Genomic DNA, 20,581 nt, shown 5'->3' with positions numbered 1-20,581 from the left:
TGGAGGAGCAGGGGGGCGGGCGCGCGCGGGGGAGGAGGAGCAGGGGGCGGGGCGCGCGCAGGGGAGGAGCAGGGGGGTGGGCGCGCGCGGGGGAGGAGGAGCAGGGGGCGGGGCGGCGGTGGAGGAGCAAGGAGGCGGAGGGCGGCGGCGTCGCGAGGGGGGAAAGAGCAGGGGGGCGTGCGCGGGGGAGGAGGAGCAGGGGGGCGGCGTCGCGGGGGAGGAGGAGCAGGGGGCGGGGCGGCGGTGGAGGAGCAGGGGCGCGCGCGGGGGAGGAGGAGCGGGGGGCGCGGGGGAGGAGGAGCAGGGGGGCGGCGGAGGAGCAGGCGCGGGGGGGGAGCGGCGGTGTGGGGAGGAGGAGCAGGGGCGGCGGCGGCAGTGGGGGGAGGAGGAGCAGGGGGCGGGGCGGCGGTGGAGGAGCAGGGGGGCGCGCGCGGGGGAGGAGGAGTAGGGGGCGGCGAAGGAGCAGGCGCGGGGGGAGCGGCGGTGCGGGGAGGAGGAGCAGGGGCGGCGGCGGCGGTGGGGGGAGGAGGAGCAGGGGCGGCGGCGGTTCGGGGGAGGAGGAAGGAGCAGGCGGGAGGGGAGGGGAGGGGCAGGAGGCGACAGGATGAGGAAAGGAGGAGTTGGATTGAACCGTTACGTTGTAACCAGTGGCAGTGGGTAATTATCTTGCAACTCCATGAGTTGGTACGAAACTAATGTTTCTGGAGCACCTCTTGAGGTACTCCACAAAAAACGTGGATCTGCCCCTCAACTCCACCTTTTTTCTGGAGCTGGAGTTGGTGGAGCTGTACATGTTTGGATGGCAATTTTATAGAGTTGGTGGAGTGGAGCAGTTTTTGGTGGAGTGGAGTGCTGCCAAACATGCCCTTAATTGGCTGATAACCCTTCACCATGTGTGTATTTCAAGTTGTAATGAAAATGTTCACTCCCAAACTATATCTTGGGACCAAAATAGCTGGACTCGAGTCCATGAAAGATATATTTGGAATATGCAGCCAGAAATTACAAAGAAACAAAAAGGATGTGCCAAACAGTAAAAAGCAATGGGTATTCAGTTGGAGTTTCAGTATGAAGCTTATCGAAAATTTGGAGTGCAAGTAAAGAATTGCTCTCTCCATCCTCAGGTGACAGACAACGAAATTAGCTTGTGAACCCTTTTCTGATTTAGAAGGCTTACCTGCTTCTGGCGTAAGACTCCTTGTATCACACTCATTCATTGAAATCTGAAATAATAGAAAGCAGGCGAAAAAAATAAAGGCATGTCTTTGTAATCACAAAACTACTGTAATTAACACTTTTGCACTTATTCAATATTCGAAACATAAAATAAATCATAGTTGCATACCTGTATCAAGCAAATATGGATGTAACAACTCAATTAATCTGTAAAAGGTCGAAAGAAAGTATGTCGTGGTACATGACAATGTCTTGACCGGCATAAGAGGAGAATAATAATATTATCAAGAACCTTTCCTCCAGAATCCCTCAATGCTGGGTCTCAATGCTGGGTCGCAAGGAAGACATTTGATTCCATTGGAAATATGAAAGAAAAACAATGTTCCTTTTTCCCTTTGTTGTTGCAAATGTATGGATATAAGGTGAGAAGCTAAAATACTAAATTCTGTTGCAGAGGCTCTATAGAATTCTGTCCCTGAAGTCACTTGAGCCGTTGTCCTCTCGACACAAATTAGTGAGACTGAACCAAAAGAGGAACAACTAACAAGACCAATGCACAGTTAGGGACAAGAGAGGAAGAACTCGAATGTATGAAATTGTAGACGAAGTAGCAGCAGTGAGCAAATATGCTAACCCAGCTTCAACTTTGCCAAAGAATGGCTCCTTTGCCAACAGAGCTCCAAACATCATGTCGCCACTGGAGCATTCTATCGAGCACCTTGCAGACAGCAATTATGGCGTGAGGTGAACTGCAGGTAGAATCAGAAAACGGATAAATCATAGTCAAGGCAAAATAAGAAGGGGATCAAGGGGGTACGGAGCAGCCCCGTCACTCCCATGGACCAGGTATGGCCGATGTTACCTGCTGCCTCGGCCATAAGCCTGGCACGGCCATGATGGAGGGAAGGAGATGGCCGAGTGGTGGAAAAGGTCTGAATAATATGCAAACCTGAATCGATGTTTGTTGAGTCGGATGCAGCAGCAGCTTGTGGATGAGCCTATGGAGGAGAACCACTTCATCCGACGCCCTTGAGGTGGTGAGGCTGCAGGCCTGGCCGCGTGACTGCGCCTCCTTCCGACTTGCAGCCTGCAGGCGCCGTGCAGGCAGCTAGCGCGCTGTACGCCTGTGCTGCCCGCTCAGCCGCCCCGCACCGCGCCTCCGCCGGAGTTCGGCGCTGTCTGCCACCGGGTACCAGCTAGGAGCTAGGGAGGGGCCGCCGTGCGCGGTCGGGGAGGAGATGGGGAGCCGCGGCCGCCTGTGGAGCTGTGCGGTGCCGCCGTCGTTGCTGCCTGTGTGCGAGGGCCGGCGCTCCGTCGCCGTACGCGGGCCTGCGCGCCGCCGCCCCCGCTGCCTGCGCTGGCTCCTGTCTTGCGGGGAGTGGAGCCGGCCGCCAGCCGCTTGAGGGAGTCGAGTTGCGAGGCGCCTTGGGCTCGATGGCGTCAAGAAATCCCATCTTGAGCTGTAGACACCGGTGTTGGGGGCCCGAACGTGACGGCGGCGGCGCCGTAGACCTCACTTGAGGCAGTCGAACCCGAGTGCCGCTGGCTGCGGCGGTGGCCGCGCAGTGAGTGGTATCGGAGACGGGCACCGTCGAGGCCTCCGCGTAGCCACCGCAGCTGGGCCGTGCCGACGGCCTCGGTCTCGTGCCAGTGCTGGATGAGTGACGGCGACCGGAGCTCGATGACGGGAGCTCGGTGGGCGCGCCAGCGGAGGCGGCTGCGCCGAAACAGCTTCCAGAACAAGATCGCGCGCGCAGCGTTGGAGTGCGTGGCGGACGCTAGCTTAGAGAGCTCTGTCTTCCTGGCGTGGTGGCGCTGGTCGGCCGTGGTAGGTGCGGCGGATGTCGTGACGACCGCGGCCGCGGCAGCCTCAGCGCTCGAGGATGCTGCAGCCCCGGGCAGCGCTCAGGAAGAGAGGAGGCGTCGCTGGAGAAGATGAGAAAGCTTTGGCCAAACGGGCCGCCCGGCGCGGCACTGGCACGGGCACCAACGGGCACCAACAGTCACGGCGCTAACCGGCACGGCTGGCGCTCATTAGCACGACACTATGCGCCAGTAGCCGTACCGAGCCATGCCACGGGGTACGGTAGTGCCAGTGCCGGCACTAGCGTACAAGTATCTCGCACAAATTAGTACTAAAATTGATCAGAATTTCATGCACAACATAACTTCACAGAACAGCTACACAAGAGATCATAAATAAAAAAATCACAAAATATCAATTCATTAGGAGCTTAGTATAATGGCTGCTCCATTAAAAATTTGTCCAGGTAAAATTCACCCTTGTGATAAACCCTAGACAGAAAAAAGTACAACCAAGCTCCATTAAAGAGTTTATTGTTTTACTTTTACATCAATAGCACAAGTCCAGATCCAGCACTAGACCGGCAATCATAAATATTACAGTCCTATTACATAAATGTTCATGAATCAAGATAAAATCCTTGAAATGCTTCTTGAAGTTCCTTGTCCTCCACATTATGTTGCAGTCTTGCTTCTGCACCTTCCCAGTCCTTGATGCAGGTCAGGATCTTCACCATTTTAGGCTTCAGCTTTCTTCACCGCTTCTCGATGATCCTACCAGTCATACTAAAAGTGGATTCTAAAGATACGGTAGACACAGGAACAATTAAGATATCTTTAGCCATCATTGAGAGTACTGTATATGTAAGTTTGTGCTGATACCACCGGTTCAAAATGTTAAAGTCATCAGTTATATGGTTGATAGTGCCACAGTCAAAGTAGGACATAAATTCAGAAGCATTAGAAGCTGATGACCTTACCGCATGCAGCAGAGAAGTTGCAGATGTATCTCTAGACATGTTAAGACTACCAGGCAAGATACCACCACCCAAACTAGCACTACCATCATCATCATCATAAATTTCATCTCAAGCAGATCTGGACTTATGGATGGGAGGGTCAATCCTCCTCAACCTAACAGCACCATATTTCTCATTATATTTATTGTACACATTAGTAAATCTAGCTCTAGTGCCAACCAAGCATAATTTGTACGGGTGAGACTACCTAACATTCTAAGCACCCTAGTAAAATCTTTCATTTTAGCTCTAGCATCCAAGATGAATGCAAAAGAATAAAACAAAGCTATGTCCCTCCAGTACTTATTATATTTATCTATCATAGATTGAACCATAGATCTGATGTGCACATCATTAGCATAATTTTTTAGTGTAGAGAAATCTTAATAAGTGGAGATGTAGGATAATACACACCAGACAATGCAACTGTTGAATCATAAAACAGCTTAAGAAATGATATCACTTTTTTACCACAGCCTAATGCTCATCAGTTAACAATAAGAGCTCACCTTCAACCCTAGGATACTGAGCATGGATGAAAGTAGTGAAAAGGGTCTTATGAGGAAATAGATGCTTAAGCATTAGAAAGGTAAAATTCCACCTAATATCCATGTTCAGCTGAAACTTTCTAGGCATAACACCAATTGCAATACAGTAACTTTTATATGCAGCAATTCTCTTATTAGAGCAATTTAAAAACGATATTGCAGTTCTAAATATTTCTATCAAAGGGCTTAAGAACAATTAGGGCCTCCTTAACAATCAGATTGATAATATGACATGGACAACGCTGATGCAAGAATATAGAACTAACTGCATTAGATGATGCATACTCTAGTTTATCAATAATCTTAAAGGTATTTAGACAGGATATGTCTCAGTTTTTGTATGGCGTGATGCATTGTCTAAAGTAACAGCACCTTTTCAGTCAAACCATAATCAGTAAGCACAGATGCAACATGGTCAGCAATATTGTGTCCATTGTGGGACACATCAATAAGAACTAGATCAAGCACCCTCTTCTCTACTTGCCGGTCAGACTTTATGTAGTGAGCAACAACACTAATGTAGTCCTCCTTGGCATTACCAGACCAAATGTCAGAGGTTAGACGCACGTAATTAACAGAAGTAATAAAAAATCTCAACAAGCTTAACCTTGCAATCAATGAAGTACTTCGGTATATCTCTAGTGGTGCTTTGCCTAGATACTCTAGCATATTTAAGGTTATGAGCAGTTTTAATATACTTTTCAAAAGCCTCAAATTCACCCATAGAGATAGGAACATCAAGTTTAGCAATCAATCGAACTAGTTGAGTATGAGCAACCAAAGGATAGTAGTCCCAACTACGCATATTACCATTAGGACTAAAAGAGATTTGAGACTGAGACATGCGAGTCTTTTCACACTTCTTAACGCAAACTGCAATATGCCGGGAAAGATGACAAGTGCCACCACTAAAAAGAGCAGAGTACTCCTTAGAGCAATGCGGACATCTAGCTCCATACCTGACTGTCTTACCATTGATGTTCTTGAATAATTTTTCGTAGTCATCCCAAACAAGAGAGGTAGAGGGACGTGAGCGCTTGGCGTTGTTCCCGTTCAAGGGAGGTGCAGATGGATCATCAGCGCCGTCGACGCTGATGGGATCATCAGCGAGACAGCCGAATAGGGCCTCATGATCCTCGTGCATGTCGTCCTCGTCGTCATCTCCGGCCAACCCGCACAACCGCCGCTGTTCGTTCATATCCACTTCAACTGTCTTGTCATCAGAGCCGGCCATCGTCACTTGCCAATGACCTGATTCCTTGACAGCTGCAAAACAAACAAGATCTGGGTTAGGAAAATATTAGAGAGAAGAGATGGTCCTAGATCTAGGGTTAGAGTTGTACTCGTACATTTGCAGCCGAAGCACCAGGATCGCGGCGATGTCGATGAAGTACGGATCCAGCCCTCTGGTTCCTCAATGGATCTAGTCTACATCTGCAGAAAGAGTGAGAGATAGTGAGATTGAGACATACACACACTGACACACACAAGGAGAGAGAGGATCCGAGGGAAGAGATCTTACGCTAGATCCGAAACACTAGAGTTGCCGAAGTCCGGCGACAGCGAGATCGACGACGATGGAGATGACGAGGTGGACAACAAGGAGAGGAGGAGGCTACATCGTCTGTGCGAGATCGAGATGAGGGATCTGGGTATGCCGTGTGCCAGTATCGGCCCTCGGCGGCTCAAGGTCACCGGAGCTCGAGAAGATGAGAGGATAGAGGAGAGAGGGGCGAGTCATAAATAGGAGAGCGAGAGAAGAGAAAACAAGCGGCGTGGCGAGTCGGGCGAGAGGAGAGAAATGAATTAGGGTTAGGGTTGGGGGAGGTTGCGGCCAACACGCTGCGTTATATAGCCCTCCCCCAACAGACCATCATCGTGCCACATCCGTGCCACCCCGAGCCGGCGCATTAAGCGTGCCGTGCCCGTGCTAGTGCCGCGTGCCGTGAATGTGGCCCAGGCACGGCACTGGACCAAGCACTAGCACGGCCCTGGCATGATGGGCCACGTGCCGGGCCATTCTAGGGCCGTACTTTAAGTGCCGTGCCAGTGCCGGCCCGTCGGGTCTAGCCCGTTTGGCCAACTATAGCTCTAGAGTCCGAGATATTTTTGAGCAGCCGTTTGACACGTGGACCACACACAAGCTGCAATGTGCGGAGGCACCAGCCAATAGCGAGCGCCGTGGATGAACCATCGAACGGAGTAAATTTTTTTTACCGACGTGGATGCCCTAACCGGCCGCCGAGCCCGGGGGCTTTCATATATAGAAAAAGAAATACTGTCAACGACGAGATAGAGAATGCAGTTGTGATGAGCAAAGGAATGCAGGTGTGGATTGTTTGAGCCTGACCCAAGTAAATTCTCCAGCTCAGCCCATTTGCAGGCGTGGATTGTTTGGGCCTGACCCAAGTAAATTCTCCACCCCAGCCCATTTGCCACGTCATGCTACCCAGTCACCCACTCCTCTCTCCATCCAGCCGCAGACGGCCCTGCTAGCTACCGAGAAGATGGTCGCGCTTCTCCGCCCATTCTCCGCCGCCGCTGCCGCCACCCTCTTCCTCGCCCCCGCCGGGCCGCTCACTGGTTCCGCAGTGGCCGCTAGTGCTGCCAGCGGCAGGCGGTGGCGAAGCGTGAGGACGAACGCCGGCGGGGGCTGGCTGTCCGGGCTGTTGGGCGGCAAGGGCGGTGGCGCGCCCACGGCGATGACGGTGACTCCGGGGACCGTGAAGGCCGGTGACCCGGTGCTGCATGAGCCGGCACAGGAGGTGGCGCTTGGTGACGTGCGGTCCGAGAAGGTCCAGGGCATCATCGACCGGATGATCGACATCATGCGCAAGGCCCCCGGCGTCGGCCTTGCCGCTCCGCAGATAGGCGTCCCGCTCAGGGTATGTCTAATTCTTTGCCTTGGAAGCATGTTTGCTTCTTTTCAATCATCAAGAGGGCCCATTAGTCACCAAATTTCTTTCCTTTTTCAAACAAGGTGAAATTTGTGATGATTAATCGTCGAATTACAGATTATTGTTCTCGAGGATACCCAAGAGTACATCAGTTATGCACCCAAGAAGGACATCGAAGCGCAAGATCGCCATCCTTTTGATCTTCTTGTCAGTACATTTTGCTACATTGTGTTGCATTCAACGCCCATTAAACATTTGGAGCTTTCTCATGCCCTGTGCTTTTCCTTGTCTTTTCATGAACACAGGTTATTATTAATCCCAAGCTTAAGAACACTAGCAAAAACAGTGCACTTTTCTTCGAGGGTTGTCTGAGGTATATATTGGAATGCTTCTTTCTGCAATATTATCAGTTGTCACTGGCAGTTCATATATGAAGATACTGTGTATATAAAAGCTGCATTGCATTTTACTGGATTGTATTGTGTATGATCTAATACTTGTTTTCTCGGGATGCCAGTGTTGATGGATATAGGGCGGTCGTTGAGCGATATCTAGATGTTGAAGTTTCAGGTTTGGACCGAAATGGCAGCCCCATTAAGGTACAGGCCTCAGGATGGCAAGCACGCATCCTGCAACACGAATGTGACCATCTTGAAGGCACTCTGTATGTTGACAAGATGGTCCCAAGGACATTCAGAATTGTTGATAACTTGGATCTGCCGCTTCCCATTGGATGCCCTCCACTAGGTGCAAGATAATGTGTATCGCTTGCAATCTTTCCTCATCAATTAGAGGTAATTGCCCTTCGTAGTTTTTTTTAAATAATTTTTCTGGTACAATATTGCATTTTTGCTTCTCATCTAATTGTTGCCTTTGTTCAACTATCCAACCAACAGTAGCATTCCTATTGAAATATGAGAATCATTACTACATACCCTCTGATCCAAACTATAAGTGGGCATCTGCATAGTCTACAAGGTGACACCTTCACGACTGACTTCTAAGAAAATATGATACTGTATATAAAAGGATTACACATTATGAAAGTATTTTCATTACGAATCTACAGCATCAGCCTTACCATTCAATCTTTTTTCGAATCTAAGTTATAAAAGTTTGACTGACTAGAATCCTAAAGGTTTTTTTGGTTCTTGCCCCTGCTTTGAAGTGCAATTATTGTTTTTCCCTCAATTTTTTTTACTTTTCACATTGACTTGTGAATAGTAAAGGGCAAAATCACAAAGTTAAAACAATGAGGGCGAAATCACAACTACACTTCAAACTAGGGGCAAGAACACAAATGCCCCAATCCTAAAACGACTTATATTTTGGTTTGGAGGGAGCAGTTTATATGGTGGCCTTCTAGAACTAAAATTAGACATTTTGTTTAGTACTTTGTTTTTCATCATCTTTGTGACATTCTTGAACTTCTAACTCCTGTCATTTGAACTTTTTGCTGCTTAGAGTAGGGGCGCTCAAAGATGATGAAGATCAATAGAATTACTGTAAACTATGGTTATTACTTGGATTGGCTTTTATATGATTGGTCCCCTTTGGTGGCTTGGAATTTTAGTATACTCTAAGAAATAAACTATCAGAAGGAACCATATGATAGATTCAGCATCATTGTGTGGTCACAGGAATTCATGTGTCTTCGAGGGATTGACCCCGAATCTGCAGCGAGCTCTTCAAGCTTTCAAGGAGGAATTCCTTCTATGGGGTTTCGCTGGGGCTAAAGGGCTTGCTGCCTTGAACCCCGGAAGGTTGGTTGAGCAAGTGTAGATTGCAGTAGGCACTGTTTGGTCAGGTCCTAGTTTCAGTTTTGTAACAGTTTTGTATCGGTTTTTACAGCCCTCCCCCTGGTCCAAGGAGAGGTGCTGGATTGTAAATTGGACTAACCTCTTTTCCTCTTAATACAAAGATACGCAGCTCTCCTGCGTGTTCGAGAAAAGCATCATTGAGTTGTGTAGTTTATGGTTTCAGAACCAAAATGAGTATGCAACCTTTTGTGATATAATACTTTATATATTAAATTCCATATATCTGTATCAAAGATAGATTGGTAGGTGGTCAAAGTTGAGTCAGTTGGACTATAGACTTTTGGAAAGGTTTGGTATGGTGAAGGCCCTCGAGGGATATTCTGTTCTCAAGAGAGAATATATAAAACGATTGATACTTAGCTTAGTAGTAGCACTAACTAAAATTACACTTACAAATGAGAAGAATTTTATAGACAAATACGATCTCATTAGACTTTGTTGCCCTCAAAATGAAATAATTTCCGATGTCTCTTGCAGGCATTTAGACGGCTCCATACAATCAGGGCAACAGAATGATTACTTTCCTTCAATCATTCTCACTAGGAAGGCTACGGAACTTGGAGAACTTTTTCAGAGGCATTAATTTGCAGGTCATGATAATGAAAAATATAGAAGAGCTTTCATTCAGATGATAAATGTAATCTTCCACTATAATCATAGCCATCAACTTAACATGCAAAACAACACTTGTTCTGATGTGTGCTCTTGCTCTTGAGATTTTATGCTTTACTGGATGCAAAGCAGACAGCATCTATTTAGTTTAAGGCTACAGGATTTAGAATCGCAGAAAGGGACAGATGATAGCCCTGTGAAAGGAAATAAGATAAATAATACAGGGAACACAACTAATGAAATTAGGCTATTTTTATCCTTGACATAATAAAGGCATGGAATGATGGAGCAGAAAGAACACTGAAGCTGGTTGCAGTGAGCAGTTGAGGTTTGTTTTATTATGATTCTTAAATGCAATGAGAGTATAAAACGTTAAAAAGATAGAAAAAATGTGAGTTTTGACTTTTAACTTGTTAAGTGTCCATCCATAGGAGCTGCTACAGTTTCATTTTGCGTATCATTTGGAACAGACTACAAGAGACAAACTTGTTCATTGTTTAGCGTTTGCTCCTTCTATTTATGTTTTCCTGTGATATAACGGCTAATTGTGCAATAATTTGTTCTGATCTGTTTCTGTTCCATAGTCCCATCATTGAAGTCTGATTGTAAAATAGGCTGGGCTGCATGAAATTGATGGGCTATATATGGCTAGTGATAGAGAAAAGGTGAGATAACCACTCATCACTTTTAAGCATTTGCAAATTGTAGACAAGTTTCAACCCATTTCCTGGGGATAAGAAGCTTGCCATGGACTGGCAGAAATCTCACAAAATTAGGTTCCAACTCTACTTGACACCTGTAAATCTGTAATATACTAATTGAGCGATGTAGTGAGGTGGTTGAAGACTTGAGGTTCCTTTTCTGTCAGAATGATTAAGGATTAGGATCCTTCAAATCTGGCCTTGATGCAGCAGCTAACCACCTATGCACTAGCTTTTCTCCATCGTACAGGGCACCATCACCGTAGCGCAGAACAAGGCAACCTGCACATGGTCTGCGGCTTTCTTTATGTTTCTTCTCCACTTCAAAGAAAAGAAATTTTGTCCCTTGCCCCCACCCACTCATTGCAGAGTATCCAAACCCATAATCCATTGATTAATTAGTGCCTGGACTATAGGATTCCGCTTGCGTGTGCCATTCTCCACGCTGCTATATAGATGGTGTTAGGAAGACACATACACAGATCCAGAGCCAATAACCAGTTGAGTAGCAGACATATTAGCAGGCTTGGCGATGGCAGCCCGTCAAGGCAGCAGGAGGACGAAGGCAGACCAGTGGCTGTTTGGTGGGAAGTGGAGGGGAACCTCAAAGGAGTCAAGGCATCCTGTTGTTTCGGAGGCTAAGCCTCCGAATCCTCCTGTCGTTCAGAAGGATGAAGGCATCTGCCTTGAGAAGTCTAGAGTGCATGTGTCCGGTCTGGAGCAGAGAAAGAGCATCGATATTGCGCCCGGGAGGAGGTCAATGCCGGAGATGGAGATAAACATGAAAGAAGTTGTTCCTGTGCTCGGGGTGAAGGTCATGGCTGCAGACATGCCACCGTTCATGCAGTTGCATGCCTTCCGGTGCGCTAAGCGATCCCATGATAGCTTGGACAAGTTCAGTTCAAGGCAGCTGGCTCATGATGTGAAGAAGGTAAGCATACTGCCGATTGTGATCTGTCTTGCTTTGTCTTCTGAAGAGCATCCATTGTTCTCTTTCTTTCCTTTGTCTTCCGGATGAGTTCTTTGTGAAATCAAACTTCGCAAATTGCCCTGTTAAGCTGTCTGTAACAAGTTGCTAGTATTGAAATCAAAACAGTCGGAATGTTTTCTGGCCTTGGGCAAGATGAACCTAATCTGCTTATAGCTTTCAATCTTAAATTGTTGCTTTTCCATTTACTTTGTGTTTCAGAGGACCGCTTATTGTGAATTAGCATCTTTTCTTGAATAAAATTATAAATTAGCATCTGATGCAGTTTTTGTTGATATCCAACAGGAGTTTGATAAAGTGTATGGGCCCACGTGGCACTGCATCGTCGGCACGAGCTATGGCTCCTTCGTGACGCATTCCCGAGGCTGTTTCCTCTACTTCTCCATGGACAAAATCATCGTGATGCTGTTCAAGACCAAGATAAGGAAAGTGTTGGCATCCTGAGCCCCTGTAATGAGAAGATGACATACTTTTGCGCCCATCATGAAGGGTTCGGTCGGTCCAGCTCTATGATATCGACGCTTGTAAAATATTGGTGCCTGGAGCTGAAGAGCTAACTTGAATTATTGTTGTTTGTGAGTGGCAACTTGCTACTGAAGGGTGAACGTGGGGCCGTACTGCAGCGCCCTTGTTGTAGACTAAATTAACAGTTGGAAACGATGATAAGAGTGCTTGCTTCGGTGGTGTGTGCTTCGCTGAGGGACAGTTTCTGGCCTGCCAAGCTGCAGCGATCCCGGTCAAGGTCACGTTGTAAGATTCCTGATTGGCAGATCTGTTGTCTGCAGTAGCCCATAGGAAGGGCCACCGTAAGGCATGACTTGGTCACGCTGAAGCACTGTAGTCTAGCATGCTATTCTACCTTTTTCCATACGAAATTCCAGACGGATTTTTCTTTTTGTTTTTTGCACTAAGGGTGGCCATGATGTTTGTCACTTATAATCATGAAAATTTATAGTAGCCTTTCATTCCATCATTCGGTCAAAGCTGTTGAGGCGCAATGTGATCCCAGATGGATGATTGACCGCAATGGGAGGGGTGTGATGGTCATGAAGTCGATGCTGTCACGCTGGCCAACATGGGATGGGAAAGAGAAAGACGCCGCTAATGGGATCCTATGACCATATCCCTGAGAAGTTTAGGGAAATAGAGGCATATAATTTGATGCCCATGATAGTAAACTATTTAATTTCATGTATGTTTGGATGTGTTAAAGTTGAGTGCTAAATTTTAGCACATATTACCATGTTAAAGTTTTTGAGTCTTACCTAAAATTTAGCCCATTCTATTAGCACTTCTGTTTAGATGAATTACTAAGTAAAATTTAATATTTTTGGATATTAGCATTTGGGTTCAAACATGTCTTCATTCCGTCGATCATTTGATGCATTGGTTAAGGTCCTCCTAAAATTCATTCATTTTCGCGACGCCATGGCGGTCTGTCTTTGCTATCTTTGCAAGGTAGATAATTTTCTCTTCAAGATTGCCGCATCTCCTTTTAGGAGATGGTGGAATTTTCCCCTTTTTTCCGCTCTTAGGTCTCTAAATTGAGAAAGTCTAGTTTCTTCTTCGAGTCAGAATTTCTCTGCGAGCTAGTTAGTGTGATCGGTCGGCGAGACAACAAACCTACGCTGCAGGGAGATGCGAAACCATGCAGCATCAACTTTAGGCGGAAGCGAAACGGGCAACGTGTAAGCACGCGAATAGCTAAGGCGCCATGATTGGGTCCGTGTGGAAGTTTAGCTATAGCTAGGAAAGAGACATGTGGTCCTCCGCCACTATATTTTCAGCCACGTGTTCCAAATCTCCGGATCGAAACAATCTCAAATATTTTAAATTCTGCCGATTTAATTTTTGAGAGTTCTTATAGAATTATGGTCGAGTGCATGTATTTATAATGGTGTGCGCGTGGAATATGAGCGTTTGCGTTTGTACTGTATTTGCAAAATGTATTATAAATCATACAAATACTATTTATTGCCTGGCAGAAAATGACATCTGTTTTTGACTTTTTTTTTCCGCCGGCCTTTCTTTGTCCGGGCCAAAACATGGGGCCTAACCCAAACCCCCTCCCTTTGGGTTTCCTTGGGCCTAGAGATCAAACATTCAAGCCCAATCAATCAGCCATCAAAACCTGCTGATGCGACAGCTTTGATGATCCATTAATCAATCCATCCGATCCGTTGGACCCGTTGTTTTAAGCTTCGCTTGGCCTCGTCACGACCATGATCTGATAACGAGAGCAGCAGAGCAGGAAGCCGGCGGTGCAGGCCTACCATGGCGCCACCGACGAGGAGAGAGAGGGCGGCGGCGGCGGCGGCCATGTCGAGCTCGTCGGTGCCGGCGCCGGCGGGGCCGGCCCCGATCGAGGTGCAGCGCCGGCGGGTGGGCGGCGGGTGGACGAGTCGCCGGATCTCCTTCTACGCCTCCCGCGCCTACTTCCTACTCATCATCCTCCAGATCCCGCTCTTCCGGTCGGTAACAGATCGCTGCCACGCTCCCTTCCATCTACTCCCCACGAGCAATAATCAACAAGTGCTTTGCTTTCTCCTTGACTTTCCAGTTCTCGTAGATTTCGGCGACTCTGATCACCGGGCGTGCTTATGTTTGGGGCTAGATCCATTATTTACTAACTCATGATTAGTTCTCGCGCTTTTGCTGTATGTGGGCGTCGAGAGGGTTGAACGCAAGTTTTGTGATTCCGTGCCTTGATGTCGTAGTGTTGAACGCTTTTACACACTCATTGCGGTAGTGTTTTGTTTCCATGTCTTGTTGTGGTAAACCTTACTGGTTACTTCTGTCAGTGCTAGTGCTTGCGTGATTGCCATCTCAAAAACGGCAAGCACCCCTACTTGTGCGAAAAGGCCTGCACATAAGCACATTGATTATATCTAAGAAAGTACACTTCTGGAACTGGAAACCTCAGGATGCAGTAGTTCCTGGATTTTACAGCGTTTCTCAAAGTTTCTGTGTGCCGTTAGTATAAGAGGCCGGGAGCTGATTTTGAAAATTATTAGGAAAAAAAGGCAACCTGAGGTTATCAACTCTTCGTAATGACATTCTGTTAGATTGTGTTTACATTCTGACAGAATCAGGAAGAACTTATTGCGACTTGATGCGAACCAATCTGGTCACCTTCTACCTAGACTTCAAACCAGTGGTCACCTTCTTCCTAGACTTCAAACCAGCTGTGGTCTTGTACCTGTTACTTTTTAATGATGGATTAGATATCATTTTCATTTAATAACCATATGGATCAAATTCATAAATCATGAACTGTGAGTACCTCCTCAGTGTTTGACCTCGCATTTATCCCTTTTTCCTAAACCAGTGGATCTGAATTTTCCTGGCCCCTTTCCATGAGTAGCACTACTACCACTCCCATCACCCCGACGGTTGCGGTTGCAATTGTCGTGACCCCAACTCCTACTTATCAGGGTTGAATAAGCGTGTTATAGCGTGTCACCGTTCCAGCCACAGAACCATAGAAATGCTGGACACATTATATATCTGAGTACAAAGCTATGAGCCTAGGAAAGTTTATGCCGTATATTCAACTTTTAAAAAAACGAGATTTGAAGACGTTGACTCAAAATGTGTAAAATGCATGTCAGCTCAAAAAAAAAATGCAAAATACTTCTCGGCTCACAACAGAAAGGGTGCAAAATTATTGTCAACTCATGATCTGATGCCTCCATAGCTATTGTTTGACACCCTTAAATCTGTCGAAGTATATAAGTTTGATGCCTGCCAAAGTGCTTGACAAAGTGAATCTGAGTTCGCACGTCGTCATCTGGGTTTCGACACTTGTGCTTGTTTCCACAAAGCTGCAACTTCTATGGTGCACTGTCCCCAAATGGAGGACATTTTCAATCCAACAAATTTGCTACGCATTTATCTCCATATAAATTGATTGTCAAGCATCAAATGTACATAACAGAGTAGCTTTGTACCCTTCCACAGCGAACTGTGATTTATACATATCAACCATGAGCTATGCAGGCATTAGATCATCAGTTGACAATAAGTTTGCACCTTTTTTCTTTTGCGAGTCGTGTAGTATTTTGCATCCCCCCTCCTCCCCCTCTGAACTGACGAACATTTTGCATGGGAGATTACAAGGACAACCAAAATCTCCATTATGACAGATCTCGCTTCCTAAAAATCAAGTGGTTGGCATATGCTACTTTCCGGGGCTTGTAGCAGTGGCGTCCCAGGGCCGGGCGACCCTGGGCACTTGCCTGGGCTCCTCTCAGCCCCAAATGAGAGGATGTCCACTGCATGCAGTTGAGCTGGGCAAAAAAAAAAAACTTCACCAATGCACAGAACAAGGGCAGCTCTGCCACCTGCAACATATGCCCTGGCTCTAGGTAATGTTTGGGTCCGCCACTGGCTTGTAGCATTGTAATATGATATGTTATGCGGCTGCCATTTCAATGGTTCTATGACTGGAATGGTGGCATGTTTATGCGACCCTGACATGCAGGAGCTAGGGCCGTGGTGATTGCAACCCCTCTCCTTTTTTGTACTGAACACTAGTGTTATCTATTTGCATTCTATATTGATGTTTGTTGGTTGGCGGACTAGAAGACTTAATTAAGTTTTGAGCAGGAACATAATAAGTAGATTTTGCTTGCTTTGGGCATTTCAGGGTCCCCTGTAGAGCAGGCACTTGCACAACACCAATTCAAGTCACCTCATCTCAGTTAGTCTCAAACGACATATTCCCACCAGCTGTTGTGAAGGCCATGCTCTACCCTGGAGCTATCATGAGCAGCCTCACTAAAAGCATTGCATTTCCAAGGTGGAGTGACCTATTTGACATTTACAACCTGACAGAAGCCAAAAATGCCTCTGCCGTAGTTGATCTCCAGCGTCTAGAGGTGCTTTTTTAATAACCAATCTACACCTCTTTCTAGAACAATGCCTGTATGAACTCTTTACATAACTGTCTCTCTTCTCAATCAGATACTTGCTGGGAGCTACTTCTGTGTTGCTGGAGCACTTGTCGGCATCATAAATCCTGGGAGGATGACTTTGTTTGGTACCCTTTTGGTTATCTGGGGTCTAGTGAAAGAAGCACTGTTTGGGAAACCAATGAACAGCGATCCAACACAATCAACTTATGTCTACCCGACCATTTTGATCGCACTGATCTGTGCATTTATGTCAATAACATACAATGTAAAGAAGACGGCAAAAAGTAGTCCTCCTGTTTCTATCGCGAAGCCACTGAAAAGTTCTGCCAAGTCAAAACTGAAGTAGACATTGTTGCAATTTTAATCCCTGTAACTCATTTCCCCTAGTTATGTGCTAAAGACACGTCTGAGGGTAATCTGAGGATGTTTTTGGTGTATCTCAATTTCAATACTGTAACATTCACTTTTCTCCCTTGCAAGTGACGATTCATGTTGTCACTCATCTGTAATGTTGACCAAAAAACATATCTGTAATGTTGATAAAAAACAGCTAAATCTTTTCCCCCTCAAAAGTTATGCTGTAGGCAGGAGTGTCTTGTACAATGTTGAGATATCTGACATCAAGGCACCCATTTATTTCTCTTGTTGCAAGTTCCAGCAAGGCATTTTCCCATTTATTTTAATTTGATTTTGAAATTACTACAACTTATGGCATGCCATTTGTCCGGTAGCTAGCCATGTTCGTTTAATCACCCATTTAGCCTCTTTAATAGCCGTATAACTCGTTTAAATGGCTGTTTAGCCTGAACAAAGAGTTAAATGATAGTTAACCGACTATTTACCGTTTAGCGTTTAGGATAACACGGGTTATAAAAGAGATAATTTTGAACTGCTAGCTGATAAAACCATCAATCATACAGACTGAAGTGAGGAAACAACGACACATGCAGCGGTTACACTTTGCCCAACTTACAAGGTGGTCCATCATCCGCAGCAATACTGCTGTCCTAGCCTTTGTGTTGTTGTATTGCACAACAATGGCAAGGCTGCATATGCAACTGCAAGTGGCTCTTGCTTGCCCTGTCTATAGCTCTCTGTTGATGTCTGGCAGATGATGATAGCACATGTGAGGAGCTGAGCTGAGCCCCACTGTCATGTGAGTATTGTCCATATCTTGTACGCTTGCTTTCTTGTTTTTTCGCTAGTAAAAGCTGGAACTGTAATTTCCCCCTTTTGACAGCTGAAGACTGATGATGAATATTCAGAAGCCAGCAATGCCAGGGAGATGAGAGTCGGTGTCTGCTATGAGCTGAAGAGATATCTTTTATGTTTGAGATGTGAGGCAGTTCCCAAGTCACTAGTCACAATCTTCCGCAGTGCTTCCTCTTGGCTAGAGCCCTCCTCACAAAAGATAAAACAAACATCATCTTCATTCCAGTTCAATAATTGAGATTCCTCTCTGTCTGTTCCCTCCTCCCTGCTGTTACAATGATTGTTATTGTTAGGCAGTATGAGTAATACATGTGCATTTGATGTTGTCCTTGTTTACTTGTAGTTAATAGCTGTTAAGATGTAAGCCAGTAGCCCACGCACCCTTCCACCGACAAAATACCTGCAGCTGCCACTATCCTCATCTGCCTGCTGGGAAGAAGAGGGATAGTCTCTCAATTCCAGCTCTGCCTCTCCAGTTACTCTGTTGCCAGTCTCCCTACACAGTCACTAGACCTGTTGGTGTTCAGAATTCCCAGGCCTCGACTGCCACGGTCCAGATGTCTCTGCAGAGGTAAAAATTGTACTTGATACCTTTTCAAATTCAGCCTTGTGTTTACTCGTGCTTAGTATCTTTGTGTTTATCTAGAATGCCTTATCTGTTACACAATGATTCAAAACCTGTTCTTGCAGGAGCATAGCCATATCTCCTCGTTGCTCCTTATCTGAATCGCTGCATCGTGTGGGTGGTGCAAGAAGAAGATGTGCATCTTGTAGATCCCAGTCTTCAAGCTTTGCTTATAGTGCGAGACTGTCTCCGATCGTTCTCAAGACCTACAGTGCAATTGATCCCTCCGAACCAAAGAATTTGGATCCGAGCTCCTCAGCTTCAAGAAGTGGACCTCACAGTGCAACTTGTCATCCATCAGGCACTGCTGGAGTAATGGGAGCATCTTCCACTTCCTCTCTCAGATTTTTAGAAAAATTTGTGTGTTGGAGTACCAGAGATGGAGAAGAGTCACCTCCATTCGTCATCTGCAATGATCCACTTGTCAAGAAAGAGCTTTTGTCATCTGGAAACCAGCTCACTTCTGACTCTAGTATTGCTCTTGGGAAGTTAAGGCAGAAGAGGCTCTTCTTGGAGCAATCTGGAGCATGTTGCATTGTTATGCCATGCCAGTTCTTACATGCCTGGCACGATGAGATTTCACAGGGTTGCTCAGTTCCTTTCCTCCATGTTGGTGATTGTGTTGCAAATGAACTCAAAGCTGCAAACTTGAAACCTGTTGAGTATGGAAGTAATGTCTGTGTAGGAGTTCTGGCTACTGATGATACACTGGCTAGAAAGTGCTACTTAGACAAGCTTGAGAGACAGGTAAACCAATTCTCTGTTTTTTTTCAATCAATTCTTTTATGCTTAAGGATTACCTGTTTTACCCTTTTCTTCCTCTTTAATATAATGATACACAGCTACCTGTTTTACCCTTTTCTTCCTCTTTAATATAATGATACACAGCTCTCCTGTGTTCGAGAAAAAAAAATTGAGAGTGGTATCAATGTTGGCTTTCAATATAAGATGGGTTTAATCCTCTTATGGAAGTGTTGATATATCTTGAAGAATGTAATAGCAGGACATAGAGTGTTTTTTGGACCACTTTGTTAAGGCATTTTTAGTAGAAGCGAGGCCTTTCTTTGAAAGTTGGTATATGACAACACCATCATGCATGTGTATTTTCCACAAATAAGACAATTCCGCTCCTACGTCACTGATGGATAGTCAGATTTTTTTCGCAGTCACTTTGCATGATACCTACCTTTGTCTGAAAGCTAAGGTCACAAAAAGATTGACAACAGCAGGTCTTATGGCCAGGCTGTCCATTCTTCATTTGCTAGTCCCATGTTAACTTGTACAAGTCCCAATTTGTCATCCTAGTGAGATGCCTTGAAGTATTCTGTTTGATATTTTCTTTGACAGTACTCTATATTTATCCAACTGGGAGTGCATGGTTAAATTGTTTCTTGTTTAAATATCATCATCAGGGTTTTGAGGTGCTATGTCCAGATGAAGCTTCCATGCAGCGCACAGTGTTACCATCAGTCGATGCATTTAGGAAGGGGGACATGGAAGGTGCAAGAAATCTACTGCGAGTGTCGCTCCAAGTTCTTCTTGTGAGAGCTGTCAATACGGTAATCCTTGCATCTGATGACCTTGTAGGCATCTTGCCTGACGACGACCCTCTGCTCAAGAAATGTATTGACCCCTTGGATGCCTTGGTCCGAGAGGCCATTGTATGCACAAGAATACCTCGACCATGATATGCCTCAGGTTACTCTGGTTCTTGTGTAGGTCCCCAACAGTAGCTGTTTGCACATTGACTTCCTGTGAGCACATTTGTAGATTTTAAGATAGAAAGGAGGACTCATCTTTCGTCAACATCATTGATGGTTGAACACTTTGTGCATTTTGATCTGTTGTACCCTTCTGTTTTGCAAGTTGCAACCAAGTCAACAGAGATGGTGATGAGCCCACCCGCGAGCCCAGATATGTGAAACATTTTTGTGGCCTGGCTGCTCCATACAGAAGAATTCCAAACAAGAATATAGGAATCAAATAGCTGATGTGATGTTTCTCGAGATCAGGTTGTTGATAGAAGTAGAGAACAAATGAAGACACCGTCGAATCTAAACTTCGCACATCCTCCTTTCAGATAAGTTGCAGGTGTAACTGTCGCTAAATTTCGCTTTGACGCCTGAAAGAGAAGGGAGCAGCATCTTGAGATGTTAAATTTCCATCATAATTAGAAAGAATCTGTCCTCAAAATTTGGTGAATGCTAGCTTGCTGCAAGTGCTTGTGCTGCAGCAGCCATCACAAACAAATTGCGCAAGGCATT

General features: G+C 45.9%; 4 protein-coding genes and 1 long non-coding RNA gene across 11 annotated transcripts; 4 read left to right on the top strand and 1 right to left on the bottom strand.

The window, feature by feature from the left end:
- Positions 1-604: 604 nt before the first annotated feature.
- LOC112891938 lies at positions 605-3,197 on the bottom strand. 2 transcript variants are annotated; one of them, XR_003228623.1, is made up of 3 exons: positions 2,126-3,197; positions 1,346-1,925; positions 605-1,223 (listed from the first exon to the last, which is right to left on the bottom strand). It is a non-coding gene; the product is annotated as an uncharacterized LOC112891938 (long non-coding RNA). The 2 variants fall into 2 exon arrangements; XR_003228624.1 differs by having other exon boundaries at positions 1,346-1,894; positions 2,126-3,195.
- Positions 3,198-7,033: 3,836 nt separating this feature from the next.
- Positions 7,034-9,916, top strand: LOC112893976 (peptide deformylase 1A, chloroplastic). Of its 5 annotated transcripts, XR_003228924.1 has the most exons (6): positions 7,034-7,431; positions 7,561-7,650; positions 7,749-7,816; positions 7,961-8,237; positions 8,340-8,421; positions 8,913-9,386. XR_003228924.1 is itself a non-coding variant. In XM_025961526.1 (5 exons), exons 1-4 carry the CDS (start codon positions 7,054-7,056, stop codon positions 8,199-8,201), a joined length of 777 nt encoding a protein of 258 aa, XP_025817311.1. In that variant the 5' UTR covers positions 7,034-7,053; the 3' UTR covers positions 8,202-8,237; positions 9,741-9,916. The 5 variants fall into 5 exon arrangements, 4 of the variants coding, with proteins under 4 accessions (XP_025817311.1, XP_025817309.1, XP_025817310.1 ...); XM_025961526.1 differs by lacking the exons at positions 8,340-8,421; positions 8,913-9,386 and adding an exon at positions 9,741-9,916; XM_025961524.1 differs by lacking the exon at positions 8,340-8,421 and having other exon boundaries at positions 9,084-9,386.
- Positions 9,917-11,108: 1,192 nt separating this feature from the next.
- On the top strand, positions 11,109-12,532 carry LOC112894579. The gene is made up of 2 exons (XM_025962333.1): positions 11,109-11,507; positions 11,850-12,532. Exons 1-2 carry the CDS (start codon positions 11,109-11,111, stop codon positions 12,006-12,008), a joined length of 558 nt encoding a protein of 185 aa, XP_025818118.1. The 3' UTR covers positions 12,009-12,532.
- Positions 12,533-13,708: 1,176 nt separating this feature from the next.
- LOC112893086 lies at positions 13,709-17,065 on the top strand. Of its 2 annotated transcripts, none has more exons than XM_025960247.1 (3): positions 13,709-14,035; positions 16,213-16,444; positions 16,530-17,065. In XM_025960247.1, the coding sequence occupies exons 1-3, from the start codon at positions 13,839-13,841 to the stop codon at positions 16,824-16,826; spliced, it is 726 nt and encodes a 241-aa protein (XP_025816032.1). In that variant the 5' UTR covers positions 13,709-13,838; the 3' UTR covers positions 16,827-17,065. The 2 variants fall into 2 exon arrangements, with proteins under 2 accessions (XP_025816032.1, XP_025816033.1); XM_025960248.1 differs by lacking the exon at positions 13,709-14,035 and adding an exon at positions 14,067-15,931.
- Positions 13,898-20,241, top strand: LOC112893085. The gene is made up of 5 exons (XM_025960245.1): positions 13,898-14,035; positions 17,401-17,636; positions 17,721-18,263; positions 18,383-19,064; positions 19,730-20,241. Exons 3-5 carry the CDS (start codon positions 18,250-18,252, stop codon positions 20,003-20,005), a joined length of 972 nt encoding a protein of 323 aa, XP_025816030.1. The 5' UTR covers positions 13,898-14,035; positions 17,401-17,636; positions 17,721-18,249; the 3' UTR covers positions 20,006-20,241.
- Positions 20,242-20,581: the final 340 nt, after the last annotated feature.

The sequence above is a fragment of the Panicum hallii genome, chromosome 5 (assembly GCF_002211085.1).
Source record: "Panicum hallii strain FIL2 chromosome 5, PHallii_v3.1, whole genome shotgun sequence".
In the NCBI taxonomy this organism is placed as follows: domain Eukaryota; kingdom Viridiplantae; phylum Streptophyta; class Magnoliopsida; order Poales; family Poaceae; genus Panicum; species Panicum hallii.
Note: the sequence above shows the minus strand (reverse complement) of the source record. Positions and strands in the feature narration are given on the sequence as shown.